The sequence below is a fragment of the Podarcis muralis genome, chromosome 1 (genome assembly GCF_964188315.1).
Source record: "Podarcis muralis chromosome 1, rPodMur119.hap1.1, whole genome shotgun sequence".
NCBI lineage: Eukaryota > Metazoa > Chordata > Lepidosauria > Squamata > Lacertidae > Podarcis > Podarcis muralis.
In genome coordinates, this window is record NC_135655.1 from 45,872,420 (window position 1) to 45,899,690 (window position 27,271).

At 44.1% G+C, this 27,271-nt stretch overlaps 1 protein-coding gene across 5 annotated transcripts in view; it reads right to left on the minus strand.

Moving 5' to 3' along the window:
- Positions 1 to 1,887: 1,887 nt before the first annotated feature.
- RGS6 (regulator of G protein signaling 6) overlaps positions 1,888 to 27,271 on the minus strand; it is a 228,938-nt gene continuing 203,554 nt past the window's right edge. For 2 of the 5 annotated variants that reach the window (XM_077927480.1, XM_077927476.1), the window contains one exon: positions 1,888 to 7,491. In XM_077927480.1, the coding sequence (XP_077783606.1) occupies positions 7,441 to 7,491 (51 nt within the window). In that variant the 3' untranslated portion in view covers positions 1,888 to 7,440. Of the gene's footprint in view, positions 7,492 to 11,540; positions 14,630 to 16,681; positions 16,824 to 17,732; positions 17,787 to 27,271 lie in introns of those variants that run through there. The other 3 variants (XM_077927474.1, XM_077927465.1, XM_077927469.1) reach the window with 3 other exon arrangements.

The following is a 27,271-nucleotide window of genomic DNA, read 5'->3' on the forward strand; positions in this document are numbered from 1 at the left end:
TTGGCCCTCAGAGCCAGTGGTCATTTTAGACTCTGGACCTACTGTTCATGTGGAGGGTATTCTATAGATAACATTTCACCCTGCTGTAGTTTGGGGACCCTCCTCATTCTGGAGCTCTGGATTGCTGCCCCAAAGCCCCTGCCCTGGCCAGTTCCATATGCATGCAATCACGGTTGGGCATTATTACAAGGGGACTCCAAGGGCTTTGCCCCAAGAACCGCAGTGAGTGGAAAGAAACTCACCACAGACACAGTCGTGGCTGAGGCAGCTGTGCGTGGAGCAGTTTTGCAACACAGGAGCTGAAAGTGAAGTGAGTGAATTAGTACTGGGGCATGTTCCCATGGACCACATTCCTGGTTAAGCATCGTAGGTAGAGCCAGAGGCACAGAAATGCCCCTGAAAAGCACAAACATCATACATCTCAGGATGCTTCAGTGCCCTAAGTCAGCTATGCATCCCCTCTCTCTCTCTCTCTCTCTCTCTCTCTCTCTCTCTCTCTCTCCATTGGTACTGCTGCTGGAGACCACTGCCTCCAGCAGCTCTTTGACCTGGTATACTGAATGGCACATCCTGTTTTCCTCTAAATAAGATCCATGTAGATGTGGCATGAGTGACACAGCTACATCACAAAAGGTGGAGTTGAGCTACCCAAAGGCTTCACCTCTTTCAGAATACTGGTAGGTGCCACAAGGCAAGGGATGCTTTAAGAAAGGAGTTGAACAGAGCACGACTGCTGAGCTTGGGTAACTGTGTCTCTGTAAAAGGTGTACGGAAAGCGGACCTTCCCAAATCTTTGACATCTGCAGCATCACTGGTCCAGATTGCTGGACGTGCTTGGAGTTATCCAAAGGATTTCATGGTTGCACTAACCTGCTACTTTCTGGGCAACTGAAACGGAAAGAGATTAGTCTTTTTGCTGCCAGCAGAATAACCGGCAGGAGTTCTGAGGGATGTGCTTGGAATCAAAGAGTGAGGCAAGGATAATGAGATCCTGCCCGGGATTGCAAAAGGCCAAAGGGGTAAATTTGAGTATCTACCATTTTAGCTGCTTGAAGAACTACACAATTACATAAAAAGCCTTGTATTGAAATATTTTACTCCCCCACCCGCCTTTTGTAATATTATATGCTTTTGTCTAACATCAACAGGATGCCCAAATCATGTTGATAAGAGCTGAATTACCTCCAGAAGGTAGGTGGAGAGCACAGATGCTCTGCTGTGCAGGATGTGCTATCGCTGCACACATTTGCTCCTCTCTGCAGTCCAAAAGCAGCAGGCACGCCGCCCAGTTGCTTGGGGTGGGAGGCGCAGCTGTGTTTTGGTGCATTCCAGCTGGCCTGAGGCTCTCCTGCCTGAAGTAGCCAGAGGGTAAATTTTGTCTGCAAATTTCTGTGCCCGATGCTGACAGCCCCAATTGTTCACTGGCACCATTTTCCTCTGCACTGCTGGACCGGGAGGCTGTCAGCTCCAAGGTCGCTGCTAGGTAGCTCTGGCACTTCCCGCACAACTATGGGAGCAGCGTTTGGAGAAGAGCTAGACAACCCTGCGCAGAAAATCACAAAAGAAAAGCAAGTGGGGCAAAAAGCCCTTGAGCAACAATGTGAACAATAACACTGCCTGTGCTGTAGGGCTGGACCATTTCAGATCACAGGTGGGAGGAGTGCATGGCTGAATGCTCCCCCAAATAGAAAACTAGGATGCCAACGAGAGCATTGGGCTAGAATGGTCTCCCTGGTGTATTAGCTTACCACAGGCAGAAATACTTTTGATGCAAGAAAACATTCAAATGTACAATCGACCACCTGCAGCCTGAATTGATGCAGTCCTAGAAGTCCTAAATTATTATTATTTTCTTGCTCTGCATCCTTGAAGAAGACTCTCCAAAGGTTCAATTTAAGCATTTTTTTTTTTTAATTTTAAGCAATTTAAGGGGGAGGGGGAGGTATTGTTCTGTTGTTGCTTTAATTATGTATATTGTGTTTTTATGCCGTGAACCGTCCCGAGATCTACAAATGAAGGGCAGTATACAAATTTAATCAATACATAAATAAATAATGAAAACACAAAGTCTAGTAAGCGATACCATTTTATACTGCCTCTTTCATTCTCCAATCAACAGGAAAGGCTAGATCAGACCAACAGGCCCGTCTAGAGTAGCACTCTCTCATCTGACTATGACCAGGGAGATGCTCAGGGAGAGTCACAGAGGAGGGCACAAAACCATTATCCATTCCGGCTTGTTAGCCTCCAACATCTTGTGGCGCCAACAAAGCCATGTAGAGATTGATCATTAAAATTCCTTCCTGCTGAGAAGACAGTAATTAATCAGGGAACAGTGGCTGTATCCTCATTGTGGGGCAACTGGCCTCTGGTTCAATCGGTTGATTTATATTGCAGTGGATCCCAGGTGTGATTCTGGTGATGCAGAGGAAGGGGACCTACCTGTGCGCACATAATTTCTCTCCTGAATGAGGGCAGAAATATGGTGCCTGAGCCGAAGAGTTATGAGGCCTCAGCAGGATGCATTGCAAGAAGCATCCTGCGCCTAACCCCATTTTCTAGCTAGTTTATAAATACCATGATTGGTAACTTACAGCTAATATTAGCATTGTTTTTCCCTAGGTTTTTTATTGGGGGGGGGATCTCTCTGGAAAACCCCAAAAGGCCATAGAGCCATAAAAGGATGAGTCTAAGGGAGCTCTACAGCACCTTTTACCAAAATGGTGCCTTCAGAAATTTTTTGGCTACAACTCCCATTAGCCCCAGACACCATAGACATGCTTGTCATGTCTGATTGAAACTGTAGGCTAAAACCTCTGGAGGGCGCCACGTTGGTGAAAACTGCCCTATAACCCCAATTGTCCACTTCCCTGTACGCCCTAAAGGTACATACTGAAAGAAGCTGCCCAGTCTTTCAAGAGGAACTGTGAAGTCCCTGGTCAGGTTGTCTACTTTTAAGCAATGACCCGCCTTATTAAAAAGGAAAGTTTTGATATGGAAATGGAAACTGACCCACGTTCAACTGAACCTCAAAAACAAAAGGTTTCTTCCTTCAGCCTTGCATGCATGAATCGGTTTAAACTCAATCTGACATAAACTCAGTTGAGCACCTGCCCTTGCAACATCCCAAATGACAAGATGGCTAATCACAGAAAACGGGAGCATTGTGTGATGCTCAAGGTGATCTCACGGCAAGATGATGAAGCTTTCAGGGGTGAGCATCACATAGAGCTTTCCATAATAGTGGCTTATTCCACGAAAGGCCATGCTGTTGCATAATGGGATGCATTACTCATGGGCACACAAGGCGACCAGAGCAATCTTGCAAAAGATGAGCCTATAAGCCTCCAACATGGGCAGATATGAAAGGTTCACCTTTTGGCCACTGATATCTATTATTTGATACTTTGATGAATGGAGTTCTGTCCTTCCTTCTTTAACTGGATGGAAGAAAACCTAGATAAGTGTCTTCGGTTAAGACTCTCAATCAAACGGAGACGAATTACACCATCATATAGGGCCCCCTTATGACTTGACACCACTTTACATATCACAGTATTTCATGATACCTGACAATTAAGGGATATATTAGAAGCTTTCTGTTGTTCTCTAGTTGAGTAACTTATCGCTACAATGATGTAGGACCATCTGCCAATGTGATTTTTGCCATAGCTGGAATTTACCAAATTAATCTTACCAAAGTGCATTTAGCTTTTGTTGAGTTCCTGCAGATGTTATGCCTTAGCGGAACCCAAATCTCCTAATATTTTGTCTGAGGGCACATCTAGTGGCCATTCTCTGCACCTGGTGTGACATGGAAGCACATTAGTTTCTCCCTCCGCATTTCACAGCCACTGTTTCAGGGGTTGCACAAAGGATACAGAAGCTTTGATAGACAAAATAAGATGATAAGGCATGTCTCTGAAAACAGCTTTGCGTAGAGCATGGATGGGAATGTGGGGGCAGGATTTGCAAATTTACTGTGGGAATGGTGAAGTTTCTGGCACTCACGAGGCACATAAGAGCCCAGCTGTGATATCCAGTGGAATGTTTTGAAATAATAATATAGCATGAATATGCATGAGAAAGAATGGGAAATGGGGAAAGATCTAAGCTGAGGAAGGACTTGTGTCTAAATATCACTGTGGTTGAGGAGTGGGGAAGACAGATAAAGAGAGGATGTGGTTCAAAATGAATGGTTCAGATTTTTCAAATAGCAAATGTGTCTCATGTTTGGCCTTTTGCTTTAACAGAAATTTCGTTAGAAAGCAAACTATCTCTCTACACAGAAGGCAGTCAGACATTTTGGTCACCAGTGTAGTGAAATCAGGATCAGATCACACTGAACTTTATTTATTGTGCTAGGTATGCTCTCCTACCTTGCGCCGAACCTAATATGCAGAATAAGCACATTTAAATGCCTAAACAACACGCCAGGTATTGCATAGCATAAGGCTCTCTTGACTGAATGTAGGGGGTGCTGCTCAGGTATGGTGTGTGTGTGTGTGTGTGTGTGTGTGTGTGTGTGTGTGTGAGAGAGAGAGAGAGAGAGAGAGAGAGAGAGAGAGAGAGAGAAATATGAATATATGTGTGTTCTGTGTTTATGTGTAGTTTGTGTGTGAGAAAGATACACTTGGTCAAAGAAAGAAAGAAAGAAAGAAAGAAAGAAATAAAGAAAGAAAGAAAGAAAGAGGGTGGGGAGTTTGAATGGTATTGTCTATGAGGAAGGGAGAGAGAGATGTACTTTGGTAAAGAGAGGAGAAATGGGAGTGTGAAAAAATCAGTATTGTATGAGCTCTACAATCAGGACCAGCATGAGGTTGACCCGGGGGTGGTGTGGGGACAAGTGGCAGCAAGTGCATTATGCCACTCCCATGGCAGCCATTTTGAGTTATGCCCTGCCCTAACAACAGTTTTGTGACTGGCACCCACAACATTCTCTCAGGATTTGAAATGTGTTCCTGGTCCAAAAAGGTTGACTCCTCTTGTTCTAAGTGGTTCTTCCTTTGTTTCCCCTCAGCTCCATCTTCCTCTCTACCCTTTATTGTCCCACTTGTCGATAAATTTAGATTGTATGCTCCTTGGGACACTGTTATTTTGCAATGTGCTGTGCACTGGATCAACATACATAATGATAACTTGTCCATCTAAGAACCAGCAGTGCAATGTCTGACAGAAAATTACCCACATTGCCTTTTTGTACCAGAAGGTGGACAGGAATGTTTTCCCCACCACACTAAGAGTTCATGATTAGAGATATATCCATCTACTGCCAAGAAAAGAGCTTAATGTGCATTTAAAGTGGAAAGAAGATTTTTGTGAATATAGGTATTATGAAATATTTTTAACACAAAAATATCAACACTACTTAGACTATCCTTCCTCATCCTTGGGTCCCCAGATGTTATTGAACCAGATCTCTCAGCATTGGCCATACTGCTTGGGGATGATGGGAGTTGGAGTCCAACAACAGACAGAGACCAAGTATTGAAGAAGACTGCCTTAGATCATCATTATGATGCTAAGTAGGTCCAAATCAAATTGAACTTGTTTTAGTTTACACTTAAAGTAGTACTTTGTCTCCTTTTACTACTTTTTTTTAGCTAGTTCGCCTGTGCTCCCATTTCTCAGAGCACTGAGAACAATTCTGAGAAACCAGCCATATTATTTCCATACCTAGCTGAGTTATCACAGTTCCAATCCATCCTCACTTATTGCCACATTGTGAGAGATGCTCAAATGCCATTACATTGAGCAAAAAGCCATTCACCTCCAAGCCAAAGTGTTGTAGGCTGATTTGTCCCTTTCTCTACAAAGGGGACTTATTTACGACTTAGTTGTCCAGGAATGAACAAATAAACCTAACAGGGTCTTTTTCTTCCTACAAGCGCAGGGAGATGTCTCAAATTCTCCCATCAGCTTGGTTTACTCTGTGTGACTAAATCGTGAGACAGACAAAATGGGAAGAAGTATGCAGAAAGTGCAACCACACAACAAAGACAAGACTTCTTTCCCAACCCAGTATCACCTCTTCAAATATGGTGTTTTTACAGAATGTGTGCATAAAGCAGGCCAGCACAACTTGTGATACAACAAACTTGAATGCAGCCCACTGGCCGTGTGCAACAGATAGTGTGGGGTTCAGAAAACCATCCATGTTTGCTGCCTTCCTGGAACTGCAAAGCAACAACAGACAGACAGCCAAACACTTGGCAGGCCACCCTATAAGCTTGGGCTACACAAGCTGTGCAGGCCTGGCATAACATTTTGATCATATCGCCCAAGAACCAGGGCCAACATTTTTTACTTGTGCAAAATGCAAAGCAAGTCTGCTGAAATCAGATCCCTCACAGGAAGCTTAGAGTCTGGCTTTATGGACCAAATCCTGAGCTGGCAGTCAGTAGCTTTGCCCCTTTCTATGCAGCTGAGGACCCCAAAATATATTTTTGGACGGATATTACTGACAGTGAGTGATGAAGCTAAAAAGCACTTTAAAAACCATTATTTAAAAAGTGGATGATAATATGTCTACTATCTCATCGTGGTAAAACTGAATTCTTCCTCCCATCCTTAGGGAACTTTCAATTATTATTTTACTGGACCCGAATGGTTGTATGAAAGGGGACATGTGGCAGGATCAGCGAGAGCTCTTTCTGTGGCTAGGGAGCAAAGGTATTTTGGACCACCCTTTCTTCTTGCTCTGATTCCCCTTTGCCTACTTTAATCTGCATTTCCACTCAAGGATGGCAACACCTGTATTGCGTACTATTCTCTCAGGCGGAGAAAAAACCTCTTCAGGTTTCACAAAGGATTCCAGATCTGAGAAGTTACTGTCAAGTCAGCAATAGCCGTTATCCATGGCTAGGGAGAATTAACGCCAGGGCTACCAAGATATGCAGAAGATGGATATTTTTGCCTGTACACATGCAGGAGCAGCAGCAGCAAGAGGAGATATGAGTGTGAGAAAGTGCCTGCATTACGAATACGGATCTCAACCAAATCTTTATCAAGATTTCTCTTAGGGCCCCTACATTAAATGACACCCATAGTCAGTCCCCCCAACCATCTCTGCCTAAGTTGGCATCCTGCATACAGCAAGTTGTGCTCCTCTGAAATCAAACGAGAAACAGAGAATTATCTGGATTGAACTCAGTGCCATTACAAAGCTGTACAAGTAGAAAAGTGTTGATGTAAACTATGAAAAGAGGAACCTCCGGGTGGGCCAGGCTCTCCCTCGTGGTTCCCTTCGCCTTCCCTGTGCTCCCTTCCGTCTCTTTCTCTTCCCATCTCGTTTGCACTCCCAGCCGTACACACACACACACAGACACGCACACACACAGTGACCCATTTGCCCCCAAATGATATTTCCGCCGTGGAGGAGGTTGAGTGAGTGCAGCTGTCCTTCGGAGATGCCAGCGACCGCTTGCTGAGACGATGCTGTCAAGAAGATTGCATCAAGCCTGTGAGGCGCTTGCCTGCCAGCGACTTCCCCTGGAGGAACAAACAAAAGGGAGAGGGAGGGAAGAAAGCCAAGGATGTGAATATATCCCAGTTACTCGGGAAAACAGGCCAGATTGCTCAGTGATTGGGAGGTCAGCACAGTGACCAGACAGGAAGAAGGAAAGGCAGTGATAGTTCAGCAGCCTCCTTCATCAACCTAGGGCCCACCAGATGTTTTGAACCACAACTCCCGTCCACCCCACCTAGCAAGGCCATGGTGACCTCTTGTTTGGGACTACATCTCCCATTGGTTCCAGCCAGAAGTCCATGCTGGCTGAGCCTGATATAAGCTGTAGATCAGGATGGCACCAGATGGGCTGTATGGGAGTCAGGAGGACACCTTTCTTATGCTGTGGCTCTTTCAGGTGATTAAAAACCCCAGGTGCCAAACTTGCTAATTCAGCACACTTCAAATAGCTGCAAGGACGGCTGGAGAGCTGGTCGCTGAGCACATCCCAGCTGGTAGAGTAGGCTAGGTAAGTATAGTTAATCCCACCACATCTTTTCCCTGCCAAAGGGTCCTACTTGGCTGCAAAATAAGCCTCCTGTTTAATCCTGGCTTTGTTGTACTTGTGCGGCAAAGAGTCCTGCCATACACTTACAAATACATTAGAACTGTTCTCAGCTTTGCCCAGATGCTCAGGGCAATCTGGTTGTGCCTGTATGTGTGCGAGTGTGTTTTTGCATCGTTTGAAATGGCAAGTGTATAATGTTTCACAAAAATCCAAGGCTATTTTGCTGAGCAGCGCCATATTGATCTAATTGGTGGCTGCTTAAGCAACAAGCACAAAGATGTTTATAGTTAACCTTTATTGGCGACCGTTACTCCTTCCCTTGGTTGAGAAGAGATACTCTTTCCAACCTACTGATGTTGAAATTCCTCTTTTCTCTGAATTCCTTGATTCAATAAGCTTATAGTGTGCCCGTGCCCAATTTATATTACATTTGCATCCCAATCCTGCATACATAGATACTGGCCAAGCCCCAACTGGAAGGTAAACTAAGCACTTTCATACCAATCTTAACGGCAGTTGCAAGTACCTCACATGTTCAAAATTGATGAACAGTTGACATTTGGAATTACATGATAGATGCAACTTTGAAGTTGCATGATCGTGTAATTCCACAATGAGTACCTACCTGGGCATCCACATGATAAAATTCCAGAGTTATCTCAAGGCATTCTTCCCAGAGCTACTATTCTGAGGTTGTAATGCAAATTATGGCTGTTTCTTTTATTTTATTTTTAGCTTTGTTTGTTTATGCAGCCATTGGTGCATGCAAAATAACAGAATGTGTGCCAACAGAATGCAACAGATTTCTCAGAATACAGTAGGTAATGTTCACCCTGATCAGAAAAATCCATAACATGCTTTATCATTCATTTCTGTACTTTAACTCATAGTCTTCTTTTCTTCATTTGCTTGCAATCACTAGATCTAGTTGCGAACTGAATGTGGAAGTTCTGCCCGCAGCTATCTGTGTGGATCAACGTACTGTTGTTTGGAGGGCACACAAAATTTCCCCTCCTCCTGAACTTCTTGCACCCATTTGAAGCTGAGAAAGGCTTTTCATGGGCCTAGCCAAGGGAAGGCAGGGAGGGGGGCATCTGCCCCTCCCAATCAAGTAAATAAATAAAAATAACTGACTAATCACGTCTCAGATAGCTCAGTTCTGCCCCCCCCCCAGTTCTCCCCCCCCCAATATAAATCCTAGCTACTCCCATGTGGCTTTTGCCTCTCTAACAGAACAATTAGATGTGCGCCGCCTCAGAAATAAATCCCAATGTGTTCAATAGAGTTCACTCACAGGTAAATAGATAGAGGATTGCAACTAAAGCTTCTTGGGAACTATCAAAAAGAGGGAGGAGGCATCCATGATTTCAACTCTGCCACTATTTATAAATTTCCTTTATCCAGACACCTCTGGTTGGTTACCCATCTAAATGAGGAGTAGATTCTGTGATGTCCTCCAGAGGTTGTTGGATTATAACTTCCATCATCCATGGTGCTTTGGTGTTGCAATCCAACAGCATCTAGAGGGCATTCATTGGCTATTCCTAATCTAAATGAATCTGGTCTGGATTATAACAAACAAACAAACAAACAAACAAACAAACAAACAAACAAACAAACAAACAAACACCTAATCTGTCTGCATGTAGGAGCACTCTATGGCTGAGGCCTCCCTGATGTTGCCCATGCCCTGTCTGATAAAGTTGTCTTTAGACACCTGGAATGGGCATCCTCTCCTGACCATGATTCCAGTACCATTGTTCTTTTCAGGGTCCTGAAGGAAGCTGAAGGTAGGTCTGCCAGGGCTGACTTTATCCCTAGAGAGCCTCTGGCTCCTGGCTTTGGATTTCAGAAATGAGAAGAGGAACAATCTCATTTATTAGTTAACTTCTCAAACACTGAACTGTCTCAACGGTGCTTAGCACAGCATCAAAGTTAAACTGAAGGTCAAAAGTAGAGCAGAAGTGTCTTCTGTAATACGTAGACTAATTTAGCCCCTTTTGGAACATTAACTTCAGCATCTCCCTGCTTCCTCTTATTTCTAAGCAGCTGCAGCAGCAGGGTGGTAACATTGAGCTCAACTGTGTTGGCAAGATGTGGGGGATTTGCTTCCCCATATGACTACAGGCCTCAATGGAGGAAGCTTTCAAAGAGTTGTTACATGAATATTGGCAGCCTCAGTCTTTGTGTGTCAGGCAGGATGCTGGACTTTGAAATCCTGGAATAGCGACTTGACTTTCTGAAAGCAGCTGTGAGCTATGTGCTTCCCTCCTTGCCCCAAGTTTTATTTTATTTGTTTTTTAAAATTATATCCTGTTTTTAAAAAATTATCTAGGTCTCAAAATGGCTCTCAAATATGCACCACACAGAATAAAAAAACTTACATTAAAACCCCAGAAATTTAAAATGACTGAACAGATTTAATTTCTTGTGATCATCTGTCTCGTCCACCGTCTCACGCACTGGTAGTGTCTATCCATTGGGTCTTATATTTGGTGAAGGGAATCAGAGTGTCATCCTATAATACATCAAATTCCAATTGCCAACATGAATTACTCAGCCCTCCGTGGTCCTGCTGAAAGGAAGCATGGTATAGCCACTAAAAGGAACCAGTGACAGGCCCAAACTCTTTAGAGGACCTAAACTCGTGCACACAGGCACGAGTGGACAGCGTACTACCATGAAGGCAAGCTCCACATCCATGAACATCCATAATTTGATAAATGCCTATCATGTCACCATGAGCATGTGTGAAATTAAGATTTCCGCCCCTCTGGCATGCATAGATTTATACTTGTTTTCACTGAATCGCATTTGCCATTTTACCACCCACTGACTCAGTATGGAGAGGTCCTTTTGGAGCTCTTCACAATAGATATTAATTTTCATGATTCAAGTTAAATAGCACAGGTCTCATGACCAATCCTTGTGGGGGATTCCACTTTCTACATCCCCTGCACTGTCCATTTATTCCTGCTCTCTGCTTCCTGCTACTTAACCAATTCTGATCCACAAGAGGAACTCTTCCAACACTGCTATTCTTCAATACCCTGGGAAATGGCTGTGAGGGGCATGATGACCCTTAACATCTCCTCAGGCAGGAGGCCACATAGCAACTTGCACTGATAGCACACAATGTCTCCTGTACTTGCTACAGAGAGCAAAAACTCTTATGCGAATAACTCCCCCTCCCTGATTGATCAACTCTACTCACACTGAATATTAGATTCCTCACAGATACCCAGAAGGCACCCAGCCTCTTGATAGACTGTAAACTTTTCCCACAATGACAATACAGGGAAATAAAGAGGCTGTGTTTCTGGGGGCTTACACCTACAACTAAAATATTCTTTAATTCAGGCCATGTGGTGCATTGGGCCTCTCAGAATCTGCACTGACAACAAATCCTAAAAAACACAGGGCATGCATAACCATTTCTTATTGAACCAGGATTTTTCATAGGACACCCCCAAAATCTCCATGTGTTTTCAATGCAAAATTCTTTTAAAGATCTTAAGGACCATATCCTTTTATAAACAGCCTTTTATTAGCATTTGCTGGGGGAGAAATGATACACACCATAAACATAAGAAGGGTAACATAAACTAGGAAAAGAAACAAAGTTAAATGTTCAAGTAAGTTTTTTTTAAAAAAAGCAACAGTAAAGAAAAGTAATGTCAAGAGAACATAAAATCTACACAGATAAATTCACATGAAAAGAGATCAAAAGAAGAATCGATTTAGCATGCATATAACAAATAATGGGTAACAACATAAAAATGAAGCCTTATATAGATTCTCTTTCTTAAAAAGTCAAAAGCATATGTCTTGAATACTATTTCCAGGGAAATTACACGTTTACCTAGATGAAGAATCACAATCTGGATGTACAAATGTCAGCTCACTAAGTACAAGTATGTCACACTTACCCTACTGGTGCCCGGAGATTGCACAGTAACTATCTGACTGCCCGATACTTTCATTTCCAGCTGCATCTAACTGCTCTTGCTATAAGAAGGTAAATTTTCTGATGGTGTACATGCACAGTCACTATGACAAATGCAATGACTGTATGTCAGGAATAGCTAACCTGCGGCCCTCCACATTTTGAATGAAAACTGGCCCCCAGCCAGCAAGACCAATGGCTGTCAAGAGATGATAGGAGCATAACTCCAACATCTGGAGTGCCACAGATTATCCACCCCTGCTACCTGGTGTGCTGCCTACCAAGCATGCAGACACACCTGTCCCCTCTGCCATTGAAAAACAGCCTCTTTGTGTGTCCTCCCTTAAGGGCAGCTCTTCATATTAGTATTACAGGTGTACTTGCAGGCGTGATGGAGAACATCCAACTTACTTGTGCCACGTAAACACTGTTTTGATGCCTCTGCTACAAGAGACTAAAACTGTGCCAGCTTCACGTCTTCCCCCCTTTCTTGTAGTGTCCTGATGAAAACCACACATTGTGCTTATCTAGAGGGGTTACGAAGATCAGGGCACAGAGAGACACACAGCAGCGCTGTCGCAACATCCAAGTACACCTCAGCTCCTAACTTTTGCATGCAAGACCTCAGTGAAACATTAAGTCTGTTGCAGTAAGGGATGGATGAACCCATCAGTTTGGGTTTCCCCTCAGTTTTCATTTCCCCAATCTTCTGCTCACCACCTTTCTGCATCACTTTGCAAATGTTTCTGTCAGTGTTTTAGTGTGTATTTTCCCTAATATAACAGTTTTGAATGCAGTTTTCCTCCTGAATTGTAGGACTGTGGAGCAGGGGCACTGGCTCCTAGAGACCGGGCCCTTCTGGCCTCCCCCTATATTTTGGGGAGAGGTGCCAGGGCCCGCCAATCACCAAATGTGGCATGCCTGCAGCAGCCGGCTTCTTCCTTCTCCTTCTCCTGGTGCAGAGGGGAAGGAGGGTTGAAGCTGCTGATGGTGTCAGAGGAGGAGCCGCCAGCCATTGAGTCATGTGGCCACTGCATTTGGCTCTGCCCCTGGCTCCTCCCAAAGTCCTGAAGTCATGCACATGACATCACATGTGCAATGTCAGCCCTCCCCCATTGCCCTCGCAAGTTTGGGGATACATTTCCCAGCACCTCCTGCCATGAACTAGAAGGTGGGAAAGCAAAGACAGAAAAAGGACTGCAGCCTGAGAGCAGCTCTGTGGGGGCTGGGGAAGCCCCAGTGGGGACTTGGAGACGAATAAGAGTCAGTCTAGTGATTTGGAAACAGGTAGCCCTGGGATTGTTGCTAGGCAAGGTAGTTCTGTGGGAAAGACCATGAGAAGAAGGCCAAACACAGTCTTGAAACTGTGCAGGCCTCCTATTGGCCGGTAAATGTAGAAGCCTGCGCTGTTGTACTTTGAGCCCAGATCTTTTGTGACACCCCAAGGAAGCTGCAGTTTCCCCTGTTTCCCCAGCTCCCGCTCCACCACCCCAATTAAATGAACTGCTGTGTGTTAACTGCATGTCAGGTGTGATTGCTCAAACCCACCAGGGTCAGTAAAGAGAATATTAATACTAAAGAGCCTTCAGCACTTTCCTCCAGTCCTGATTATATGCACACACTACTGATTTGAAAATCCATTACCCTGCATATATAAAATAACAGAAAAAACTGAAAGACACCATTTAGTACATTCCTCTTTGCATTCAAAGCAGTCGAGTGTACATGAGTCTGTTTCATGCCGTTTGGGAAGCTTTGCTAGTGAGCAAACATTCAAAGCCTTTCTTAGGAGCCAGCAATGGTTCTTAAACAAGATAGAGCTATTTAGTTTTAAATGCCCTTCAGCCATGGTGAGGCGCTGGCAGTGGTTCATTAGAAAAGAAAAGCTAATCCTTGCAAAATGTGTTTTGGCTGTAGGAGGCATTTGTCCCTTCAACATGCAGGATCAGAGAGAGAAAGTAAGAAACCTCACATATTCTGTGTAGGAGAGACAAGAGTCTGGGCAGTATCCCAGTCCAGAGTGACTGACATCTGAACTAAGGTCTCAGGCACCATTTCCTGGGGTCCTCAGCACATGGGATGCCAAAACAGCTTCTCAGAGAAGCCTCCAGTGGGATTTCCCCAGTGTTGCCATTGCCCCCCAGCCAGTGAAGTGGGATGGGTTTGCAAGGCAGGATACAGAAGCATAAAGGTACCCCTTTATGCTTACACTGCCATCACAGGTCAATCAAAGGGCAATTATCAAGGAGGAAAGAGGAAAGAGATGGTCCATCGTAGTCTTGGAGGGAAAAAAGGTAAGGAGGGGAGATGAGAGTGGTGCAGAAAATTATGCATGGTACAGACAACATGGATAGGGAGCAGGGAACCCCCCCCCCCCGGTAATACTACAACATGAGGTCATCCAATTAACCTGAATGCTAGAAGATTCAGGATAGACAATAGGATAAACTTCATGTCCTGTTCAAGGGCTTCCTGTAGGCTTTCGTTGGCCACTGTGGGCAATGGGATTCTGGACCAGATAGGTCTTTGTTCTGATTCAGCGTCTATGTTTTTAATGTCATTGTCGCTATAGTACCAACCGAGCTTAGAAAAAAATATATTCTCTTTTTCTGTGCGTGCATGAAAAGCAGTTTGGTTTCTGGAACCCATTTTTGAATCTGCTTCTTTGCTGTGGTGGAAATCGAAGATGCATTAAAAGCTAGCTGAAGAAAGAAAAGGCAAGAATCCAAAGGGTCACCGGCCTGAACCACGGACGTTCCACACTAAAGAACAGTTCAGAGGACTTCTATTAAGAGAAAGACAGCCAAGCTCAAATCTCATGGAACAGGTTCACTGTGGCCATTTCTACTCGTTTCTTTTGCACGCTGTTATCCACTGAAGCTGAGATTTGAAGGGGAAGACAGACATATATTTTCTCCGTCAAGGGTAGGAGCAACTTCAGGGTATGTGTGATTTTTTCAGCAGGAAAGCAGAAGTCACATTCTTCCCATACCAACCTTTCCCTTCAAATAGCAACCTCAGTGGCTGCATGACACAAAAGGTGGTGGGATGTGAGGGAGAGCAACTTTTTTTTTTAAAGGAAGAACATATATCGTGCAGTTCTGTCCTCAGTAGAAGTACAAAGGGAGGGAATCTAAACAATTAAAGGAGAAGCAAAAGCAAGTAGGGAGCCTTATCCATTATTCTACATCTGGGATGGAAACCTTGTTAGACAGCCAGCATGGCTGATGGTTAGGGAAGATGTAGACCAGCAACATCTGGGGGGCCACAGCTTCCTCCTCCCTGATTCACATGGTGGCATATGCAATTAGAAAGCAATAAGGGCTAAGCTGGAACTGCTTGCCTTATTCATGCTTCCAAAAGTGTATTGAAAAGTGTTTTCCATATTTTGGTGTGTTCTTCTCAGGACTATTTCTTCGTTGTCTTCACTGCCGTCAGCTTCATTTGCCCCAAGCTGCCATTTAATCTGATTGGCCTTGGGGACCCCCTTGAGGTTAGCAATGATTTTGTGGTGCTGCCTAAGGACATCCTGGGTAGGTGCAAACAAGGCCACATACAGTGGTACCTCGCAAGACGAATGCCTCGCAAGACGAATGCCTCGCAAGACGAAAGGGTTTTTGGTTTTTGGAGTTGCTTTGCAAGACGAATTTCCCTATGGGCTTGCTTTGCAAGACGAAAACGTCTTGCAAGTTTGTTTCCTTTTTCTTAAAACCGTTAATACCCAGGGTGCATTGCTTGAAGAGGTGCAGTTGCACGCGGTGTGGTAGCCTTTTTTGAGGTTTTTGAAGACTTTGGTTATTTTTGAAGCTTTTCCAAAACTTCTTTCGTGCTTTGCAAGACGAAAAACTCGCAAGACGAAAAAACTCGCAGAACGAATTAATTTCGTCTTGCGAGGCACCACTGTACTGTACATCTCCACAGCCAACAGGCTGAGCAGCCATGTGGGCAAATGAGGGAGAGGATCGTGAAGGCAAGTGAGAAGAAGGCAGAAGCCCACTAGGGCACCAAAGAGAACCAAAGGAGTACAAATGTTTTTAGTTATCGTTCAGCTGCATCATCTTTGCTAACTTCAAGGGAAATCTGGCAATGAAAGAACACAGCTGTAACTGTAATGGCTATCAAATCAAAAAATTATTTCCCCCTATTTAGCTCACAGCTAAATATTTTTCCTGTATGGAGAGTAATGACTTACAAGATGTTTCTTCAATGGCTTTGGGTGGTTGATTACTAGCAAGGACACACGTCACTTGCTTGCAAGGGGACCGGGAAGTGAGGCAGCTAGGATGCAGATAGTGGAGATAAAATTCCTCTGAGTATCTCTGCAACTGGCTGGTGGGTTTTCAAGGCCTGCTATTTGCTTTTGGGAAACGGAAGCTGGTTTAAAGGCTTGCTCTAGCTGTCTGGGTGTTTGTCTACTTCCTCCACAGTCAGATGATGTATTTGTAAATAAACACATAGTTCAGAAATTGACAATCACCTCCAGCATTCTCTCCCTTCTAAAGAATACGATACTACAGCAGCTGTCCCTGGAACTTTCTACTGTTTGGGGAAATGGGAAACAGTATGTGTAGCCTAAATTGAAAACAGATGTGGGATTGCTGTTAAGTCCTCTGTGATTCATAATGTGGCGAGGACTTCTCCATAGAATAATATCCAGGCAGTGAAATTGTGTAACAGCAATAGGAACTTGGCACAGGTTCCCACTTTGCTTCCCCCCCCCCCCCATTCATGCATTCATACCTGAGTATGAAGCCCACGTGGTCAGAAAAGTTAAAAGAAAATTAGTGGTTGCTGGTATGAATGAAAGAAGTTTCAGACTTGACCTCAAGATCCACCTCTGCTAGTGTCTTCCACTTAGGTGACTGAAAAGAGAAGACTAGCTTAGATGCCTTTGGAAGGGGATTACATGGAGGATAAGTTTGTCGTTGGCTACTAGTCATGATGGCTGTATGCTACATCCAGGATTAGAGGCAAGCATGAGTATCTGTTTCTGGGGAATGACAGCAGGAGAAGGCTATCATGCTCAAAAGCTTGTGGTAGGTCACAGAATGTCAGACAAGACAGGCCTTTGGTTGGATCCTGCAGGGCTCTTCTTATGGTTCTCATGAATGGTTGAGGAAATGTTATACATTCTATTCTACAGCCAGGTTCAAAGAGCAGCTTAAGCTCACACTTTTGCTAGTCTGGGTTTATTTTGTCCTCTTCTTTTTCTTTGAATTGCCAACCACTAAAGGCACATCGCAAATTACTTTTGAAGCTCTCTTCCGTTTCAAAAGCAATTTGCCATGTGCTGCTGCGTGAGGAAAAAGTACTTTTTAATGAAATACTATCAGGCTCATGGAACTAGTCTCACGCATCTTTGCATAGGATAGCTGACGTTATTCAATCATAGCTGACCGTTCCAAGATATTTTAGAGGCCCATGTTAGATCAACAGAACTGTAACAGATTTTTGGGCTTGAGTTCAGAATCTGCATGCACTTTTATGAATGAAAATTGTAAGTTGTCCATTATTGGGCAACTGGTTTGAAACAAGTTCATTAAACATCTCTTACTTAAACCTAGAGCCTTGTGGGGAGAATTCTGCTTATGTTAGACTGGGGTACCTTCACTGGCCGAAATTTGCATATCATGAAATTCTACCTTTTTATTGCACAGGAGTAAACTACACAGGAGTTGTTATAAAATTTAATAAAATAATTTCTGAAATAAAAGAAAATGCTAAAGAGAAGGTGGGGAAAAGAAAGAAAAGCAAAAGCAAAATGAACTTACCACGCTGCGAGTGAACTTTTCTAGAGAAGTTCTACGACCTTGCTCATTCTCGGGCTTTAGAAGGGGAAAAAAAAGTTAGGAAGGAAAAACTACTGAAAAAGAAAAGAAAAGAAAAAAAAAGAATCCCTTCAGCTTAAATTTTGATCTAAAAACATTAGCAAAAGAAAAGAAGAAAGATAAAACATCTCAAAACATGGCAGCTACAATTTGCAAGAGCAAAGCAGCTAACTTTTGTATTGTAATATTCTGGTAGCTTCTCCCATTGGGAAGTATCCTGTGCTCTGTGCTTAAAATGTGGCTCTGGAGGTAGCTCTAGTCCAAACTTACATAGCTCAAGAGAAAGATATGTAATGCTGCACTCTGCATCTGTCTTTTCAATAATTCAATCAATCCCTGAGCTTTCCCTTCTGTGGTTCAGGATAGAGCCTAAACTTTCCCAATCAGCACACGGTGGTCTCCTACCATTCAGGATAGGCTAATTGGTTTTATAAAATGAACCAATATGGTACTAAAAACAGTCACTGCCCCTATCCAACATGAAGGAGCCACCCATGGAAACACACTTGCTCTCCTCACCCTGCATGTTGGATGTCTTTTCATTTGAATGCTGATGCCTTATGGAACCATGAACCACTCGTGACTGGATCAGGGCCAATATCATTCAAGACTGACCTACTTATAGCTTTAGTATGCTGTTGTATAGCTCTACACACAGGTGAGACTCAACATATACAATGGCTATAGAACAGTGGTTTTTAGACTGTGCTATGAGGAACCCTAGGGTTCCTTGTAGGTTTATCAGGAATCTCTTAAGTGAGAAGGACAGTAATGGCAGGCAAGTTTCCATAATAAACAGGACTGTCCACCACCAATTTATTTTATCCTAAAATATGCAGATGTAAGGGAGCAAGGATGAGACCAGGGCCAACCCTGCCATTAGACAGCAAATGTGAGGGGTAGCGGATGGAGAGCAGCAGCAAGATGTTGGGAGACAGAGCTGTCCATCACTTGGCTTGCCCTGCTGCCCTCAGGTGTGTTGGGTTGATGTCAACCCACTGCCAGTGTTGGTAGAAAGTCTCAGCCACCAGGATTGGCCAGTTTCTGTACATGGCTTTGGGGGCGGGGGGAGGCACCAGGATGAGACTATGATGTTGTGGTGGTGGTGGTTGTTGTTGTTGAAAAAACAAATTAATTATCTGCTAGAGCATATAAATAATATAATTTCATTATAACAAGAAAGCCACCAACATTTTGGGCATGTTGCTGTTCTCCAAAGTGACGTGATTCATTTGGCATAGGACAAATCCTAGGAACTATGAAAGAAGAGGTAATTTTGCTAGCAAGCCTGCCATTTTGTTGAATAAAGGGATTAAATGTGGTGGTGGTGGGGAAACCATCAGCACACCATGGGGGGGGGGGGACTATCTTACCTCCAGTTCACTTGTGGCTGGGAAGTAACAGAGACATGGGATTATGAATGTGTTTGGTGGTTTTATTAAATCTGCACTTTCTTTTAAAATGAAGGGTCAAGAAATCAGAGAAAAACAGCAGAACTGCCACCCTTCTAAGCAAAGGAAGAAAGGGAAATCCTTTCTAGCAAAAGGACACTTTTGCTGAAGGGAGTTAGGAACATTGGGAAGTTACCTAAAGAGCAGGGCTTTGCATAATGGTACTAAACACTCTGGACGCGGGTGGCGCTGTGGGTAAAAGCCTCAGCGCCTAGGGCTTGCCGATCGAAAGGTCGGCGGTTCGAATCCCCGCAGCGGGGTGCGCTCCCGTTGTTTGGTCCCAGCGCCTGCCAACCTAGCAGTTCGAAAGCACTACCGGGTGCAAGTAGATAAATAGGGACCGCTTACTAGCGGGAAGGTAAACGGCGTTTCCGTGTGCGGCTCTGGCTCGCCAGATGCAGCTTTGTCACGCTGGCCACGTGACCCGGAAGTGTCTCCGGACAACGCTGGCCCCCGGCCTCTTGAGTGAGATGGGCGCACAACCCTAGAGTCTGTCAAGACTGGCCCGTACGGGCAGGGGTACCTTTACCTTTTACTAAACACTCTGCTTTGCAAGTGAATGTTTCTGTACTTGAAAACTTCCTGTCAGTTGGTGCTGCATTGGGGTGTGGAAGGGAGAAGAGTGATGGCAAAGGGTCAAGTTCTTTGGAGAACTCTCTTCATTCTTTTAGCACAACCAATTCTACTCCTCCGAATACAAAAGATAAAATCAGCGCTTGTGACTTACAGATCAGATCTACGAGCAGATGGAAGAGAAAGAAGTGAAAGCGGGTGATAAAAGATCGCTTCAAGAATCTGCCTAGAATAGGGATGAGGAAGCTCTGGCCCTCCAGATGGTGGCTGGGGCTGATGGGTTCAATACTAGTCTGTAGGAGCAGGCAAGGGAGAATCTGGTGAACCCTTTATGTCAGGGATGGGAAATCTTTGGCCCTGCAGACGTTGTTGGACTATAACTCCCAACATCCCTGACCTTTGGCCATATGGACTGAGGAAGACAGGAGCTGGAATCCAAAGACATCTCAAAAGGTCACAGGTTTTCCATGCCTGGAGTGCAGGGATTAATCAGATACAAGGCATTAACATGCAGCCAGCCGTACAAACAGGAAGAAACACATCTTTCGGATCAAAACATATCATAAGAAGCAAGGAGAAAAAATGGGAACTGCTGTCAACACCAGCAAAACTTATGAGCACAAGAAAAAATTAAGATGCTTCATCATAACGGCTTCTTAGGGTTGTGCTACATAGGGAGCAGCCTGACCATTTAAGTGGAGTATCATCTGGATATGCTGGGGGTTGAACCCGGGACACTGTGTCTGCTGCTATGCAGATGCTCCACCCCTGAACTAAGAGGCCTTTCCTTCAACTTCTTTTCATCTGGTTCTGGTAGTTTTCCGTGTACATCAAAATAGAATCTTAATGGCAAAGTCTCTGGCGCTTGAGATTAAATGCTCAATTAAAGAATGCATTGAGATGACCTTTGCATTGGTAGTTTAGCACAGCAATTATTAGAAAAGATGTCTGTAAATAAAATATTTTAGGCCTCGATGGTGAGGAATTGAACTCTGAACCTTTTCTGAATGGTCTTCAAATTGCCTTGCATTCAGCATCAAAGAGTAGAGCAAGACTTTTTTTAAAAGAAAAGCTTCTTCTTTGCAAGTGGGACCTCTAGGTATCCGTAATTAAGAAAAGCTGAGGTTTGGGATCAGAGAATCTTAAAATATACAGATTTTCTTCCAGGGCTTTCTGAAGTGTCTTGCTTTGGGAGACTAAAGGCGTTCCATATCCTATTTTAACACTTGTTGCAAAACACCGGTTCAGAAAGACCCTGCATCTGAAAGCAGGGCCCTGAAAGTGCAGCCCATGGCCTTGGGGATGATGTGCACAGCTCAAGTTGTGCAATGATGCTTATCTGGGCCCTGATGAACCGAAGGGATGTCTCTTGGCCTTCTTATTTGGGCCAACATAGCACAGTGGAGAGGGGCTATCATTCAGTGATAGAGCACATGCTTTGAATTAAGAAGGAAACAGGTTCAGTCCTTGGCATCTCCAGGAAGGCCTTGGAAAGACTCCTGCCTGAATCTCTGGAGAACTGCTGCCCCTCAGTGAGGATAACACTGAGTTGGATGCCTGACTGCGCATTAGGCAGCTAAGTATAGATTTTGGGAAATGAGGAACGGCTAAGGGAGCTGGGCATGTTTAGCCTGGAGAAGAGGAGGTTAAGGGGTGATATGATAGCCATGTTCAAATATATAAAAGGATGTCACATAGAGGAGGGAGAAAGGTTGTTTTCTGCTGCTCCAGAGAAGCGGACACGGAGCAATGGATCCAAACTACAAGAAAGAAGATTCCACCTAAACATTAGGAGGAACTTCCTGACAGTAAGAGCTGTTCGACAGTGGAATTTGCTGCCAAGGAGTGTGGTGGAGTCTCCTTCTTTGGAGGTCTTTAAGCAGAGGCTTGACAACCATATGTCAGGAGTGCTCTGATGGTGTTTCCTGCTTGGCAGGGGGTTGGACTCGATGGCCCTTGTGGTCTATTCCAACTCTATGATTCTATGATTCTATGAATAGAATTGCATTAAACCACAGCTGGTTCTAGATCCCTGAATGGGTTGCATCCAATGGTGTTCAATAGGAGATGATGAAACAGGAGATTTCCAAAATAAGGAGGGAGCTTATTTTGGCTAATTCCCTCTTCTCCCTGCAGCATCTTGTGCCACCTCCCAGGCTTGTTCCAAAGCGTCCCCCAAACAGGGATGTGGGTTTTCTGGGAAAGTTGTCTAGAAAACTTTCCTATGCAGATTAAGGTAATTTGCATCAGAAAATGTTCATTGGGAAATGTTCAGGTTGCAACAGAATACTATATGATGCCCCAGAGAGCTATTTAATGTAGTTAGTTTATTTTACAGGTATTTAGTAAACAAAGTTAAAAACCTGCCTAATGTTTATTTGCACTTTGCATTAATCCATTGTTATGAATGAACTTATAAAATTGAATTTTCTGCAAAACCAAAAACCCCTCTGCCCCACAACACTGCTCCTAACCATCTGGAGCAGATTTTTTGGGGGGTGGGGTGCAGTCTGTAGGGGGAGAGGGAAGCGGTGAAAATTGTTTTCCTTCCTGTTGTGCTGACCGAAGCCTCTGCTGTGTCAAATAACCTTCCATCAGTTCAAGGGGGAACAGCAATGAATACAACCTATTATATGCCATTTCTTGTGCTGAAAGAGATTGAGACCAAATCAGTTCAGAGCTGATGTAATGATGCAGCAAAGGGTGTGTGTTCTGACATTTCCAGTTCAAACTGAGACACAGAATTATTAGCTGGCATTAGGCAAACAGTGGGTTTCCTCACCAGTACCTCCTCTTTCCATCTGAAGCATGGGAACAATAATTCTGGCCTACCTTACCGGGTTCTTGTGAGGATGGCTGAAATATTGCACATCAAGCATTCTGAAAATGGACAGGTACTATAGACGTAAGCCTTGCTTAGGCATTAGGCCTGAACAGGAAATGCCAATACAAGTAAGGGGCATTCAGGCAGGGCAATTCCCCAATGTCCTGCCCTACCCCAACCTTCCTAAGCTGAGCAGGAAAGTCTGGAAGGGGTTTCCAGGCATGCTAGACTAAATATGTTTTTAGATGCCTTCCTGCAATCAGGAAGCCCCTCTGCTATCAGAGTGCTTGTTCATGAATAGGACTCTGAGTGCATTGTGGGAAGGTTGTGGGTGGAGTAAGTGGAGCTGATGCATGTGGGGGCCTTAGGGGTGGGGTGAACATGCAAGCTTCCACACCTCCCTGCTCATGTTGACATTCCCTGCTAAGGCAACACGCCTGAGCGAGGCTATTCTGAGGCCACAATCCTAAACACACTTGCTAAAACATAGGGGAACGTAAATTCCACGTAAGTATGCATAGCATCGCACTGCAAGTATGACAAATAGATTGACACAGATCAAAAAAGGAAGTGTGCATTTTGTTATCAACAGTATTCCTGCCTAACAAAGTATGCTCAGATGATAACTTGTGGGTGACTAGATCTTTGTTGCTTGCTTGAGTCCACTGAAAAGTGAACATCCTGGGGACAGTTTCATAAACCTTGATGAATTTAATTGGAGCGTTCTGTGTGTCCCTCTCTTAAAGCAGGGCGAATAATTACAAACCTAACCGTTCTGTCTGCGGCAGCATGTTAACATTTCCACTCATTAAGTTCTGTAAATGCAGAATTCAGCACATACAAATATGCAGGGGCTCACTTATGCAGTTTTCAAACATGCAAAAACAAAAAAAAAAGGGTTGTGGGGGGAGGGCAGTTGCCACAAGAGAACAAATCAACCCATTGTTGTAGCAAAGAGTTGGGCATAGCTATGTAAAGTAAAAATGCTTTGATAAGGAAAGCGCTCATTCCAGTTAGCTGCAAGGGGATGAGAAAATGTGGGTCCATAGGTCTGCCGTATCTGCATTCTTTCCCCTGGCTTTGCTTTAGCCACACGACCTGATTGCTCCTACTCCAACCCCCAAATAGCTAGTTCTTTGAATACAAGACCTAGTGCCAGGATGTGTCATTCCTGCAGGGGATTTCACATCCAAGTCATTTTGCTGCAGAGCAGCAAATGCCCCTTCCCAGGTTAAGGTGCACAGGACTCCAGAGGCTGGCCAAGTTATTTTGGTGCCTGATGCAGAAAACCTCACAACTCCCCTCTCCCACTACCTGGCCTTAAAACACAACAATAAAAGCTATTTTATTTATCCGTTTGCTGCCTTTTCAGGACAACCAAATTCAACTGCTGGAGGCAGCCACCCCATTCAGCTTAATGGTAGGCTGCATATGCACCATATATTTGAAGTACATGACTCCCCCCCAGCCGAATCTTGGGAACTGTAGTTTCTTAGCAGTGCTGAGAATTGTAATTCTGTACTTGAGACGCCAGGAGTTGAAGACTGGGAAAAACATCACCTAGCAGAAGGAGGAACAGCTGGATACCACCCTGGGGTAAACATTTTGAAGACTTTAAAGAACTCTTGTATGTACAATTGACAGACGGATAGTTGGAAGTCCTTTTCATTTATTTTTCATTTTTCTCTTCTTCCTGATCTTCCTTTTTTATTCTTGTATTGCTTTCTCATTCCTGTATTACTTTTATCTTTGTTACTTTTCCTTTTTTTTGCTTTGCTCTTGCTTCTGTTTTGTTTTGTTCTAGTTGTTGTTGCTGTTGTTATTCTCTGGGCCAATGAGGGGATTCGATGCAGGTGAAGGTGATGGCTGGCTGATGAAGGACCCTGTGTGAGAGGCAGGGAAGCTCTTCCAGAGTGGAAGGGGAAGAGAAAGGGGAGCTCCCAGGTGAGAAATGGGAGGGCCCACCTCTTTCTTTGTGAGACAAGGGTTAAAGATCTACCCATGAGAGAGGACTTTGTCTTTTTCTTTTCTTCATCTTCTTTTTGTTTTTGTTTAGTTTGTTTTTTATTGTAATGTCTTATGAAAACTCTTAGCACAATCTTTTTTATATATAAAAAGAACTGTAGTTCTGTGAGAATGAGCTACAGTTCCCAGGACTGTTTGGGGAAAGCCAGGTGCTTTAAATGTATGGTGTGGATGCAGCCTTAGACTTAGGTTACAACAGCAATGAAACCCCACCATGGGGCTAACCTAAAACCCATCAGAGCAAATTTAGCTGATACTAACAAACATTCACAGAGCCTAGGGCTTGCCGATCAGAAGGTCAGCAGTTCGAATCCCCGCAACGGGGTGAGCTCCCGTTGCTCGGTCCCTGCTCCTGCCAACCTAGCAGTTTGAAAGCACGTCAAAGTGCAAGTAGATAAATAGGTACCGCTTCAGCAGGAAGGTAAATGTTGTTTCTGTGCACTGCCAGAAGCGGCTTAGTCATGCTGACCACATGACCCGGAAGCTGTACGCCGGCTCCCTAGGCCGGTAAAGCGAGATGAGCACCGCAACCCCAGAGTCGTCCACGACTGGACCTAAAGCTCAGGGGTCCTTTTACCTTTACCAAACATTCAAATTTAGATAGAGGGATGAAAAATGATATGATCAATGGTTGTTATCATGGGACAATGAAATAGTGTTATGTTATCATGGGACAATGAAATAGTGTTATATTACCATGGAGTTTGAAATAAGATGTAATGACTATAGTTCTTTGCCTGCTGATGGATTAAAACAAGAGGTACACTTTACTCTCACTCTTAAAAATATACATTAGTCAGTGGTGTCCAAACATTTTTCAAAGAGGGTCAGATTTGATGAAATGAAGGGCCGTGGGGGCCGACCAAAGGGCCAACCAAACGTTGTTGAGCTTTTTAGGATTGATTTTTTTAGGATTGAAGTTTTTGAGCTTTTTTAGAGTTGGAGCTGGAGTTGTTGTTGACCGGTGGGCTGGATTAGGCCCCCGAAATGGACTTTTGACATGCCTGCATTAGATGTTTCCCTCATCAACTCTTAGGGAGCAGTAGGCAGGCGTTGCCCTAACAGCTGTGAGGTAGCTCAGTTAATGCTGCCTCCCAGTGTCGCATCCAACCATCTTCCCAGTCAGTCAGGACTCAGAGATGGGGTTGTGCCCCTGTGCCTTCCAGCTGAAGCACACTTTGCACCAACACATCCTTACAGCTTTCCTTTGGGATGCTTTGCTTTTCAGAGCTCACTTTGTTTCCAAAGCTGTTTTGGACTCTTGTTTTTTTAAGTGACTAAACACTTTTTGCTGTCCTTCTGCAGCAGCGAAGCTTATATACCCTTTCTAGTTTTGAAATTGAAACAGAACTCCAGCAAAGCTTACATCCTCCTGAAACAACCTCTTACAATCCCATTAATTATTTCATTTTCTTTAAAAAACAAAGCAAGCAAGCAAACCAACCAACCAACCAACCAACCGTACTTTAGTTACTTGATCCCCTGAAAGCACTTGGGTACAAAACCCTACATCTGAAAAAAGAAAAAGAAAACCACTACAGGTGATTGATCACCCAGCACCCACAGTTCAGTTATTTAAGAAGGCTACCCCTTCTGGGACCAAACTACTAGAGGAGTCTGTGGAACCAATTCAAGATGCGGACTAGGGCTACATGTATACCTTAAATAAAATCTGATGCTTTGCATCATCTGACAAGATTCCAACAGAAGCAGCAGAACGATGCTCATAGGTAGTCACTTTGCACCCTGAAGCATACACTAAAAGGAAGGTGTACTTTAAAGAAAGCCTCTTGAAACAGTAACCCATCAAGTCCACAGTCCATGTGTGGCAGCAACCCACCAGTCTGAAGAGAAACAAGAAAACCACACAGAGCAAATAGGACCTTACCACAGTACCTGCATTTCCCCACTTCAACTTATGCCACTAAAACCTGCCTGAAGTCAATGTCTGGTATAAGAGAACCTCTTATTTGGTCTGTTGCCTCTATACAGCATTCACAATGGCAGACAGCATGGAAAATATGGTTCTGGAAAATACCTGGCACACTCTTGGAGCTAAGTGAGGGCTGCTTCAGAGTACAACAGTTTTCGCCCAATTGTTCCAACACATTCGATCCAATCTAGTTGTCTCCAAAGTGCATGAGGGGCCGCCGCCACACTAACAGAAGTGCGAAGGCTTTGCTCAGTAACTCCAGCTGTGCCTCTGAGCTCCTGAACACAGAAGGGACTGCTGGATTGTGGGAAATCCATTCTAATCATCGAGAGCACATTGGAGCTGCAGTGGAGGCTAACTTTCATTTGGCAGCATATGGAAGCCCCAGCAGGATGGAGACAGCAAAGAGCAAAGCAATAGGAAACCGCAGTAAACCCAAGCTGCAGAAGCTGGGAAAACTCTGCACAAAGTGTCTTGAAGGTCAAAGGCAAATGAGAGAAGTGGGGAATTCTCTCAGATGTCTATCCAACATGGTTCTAGGTGGAGGAGCTTCTGAAAGACGTTCAAACACAGCCACAAATGGAGATAAAACTACCTCTGTTCCCCACCTGGATAATCAGGTGATTATCAGCGCAACAATAAACCCTTTATTATTTTGACCTGGATGGAAAACATA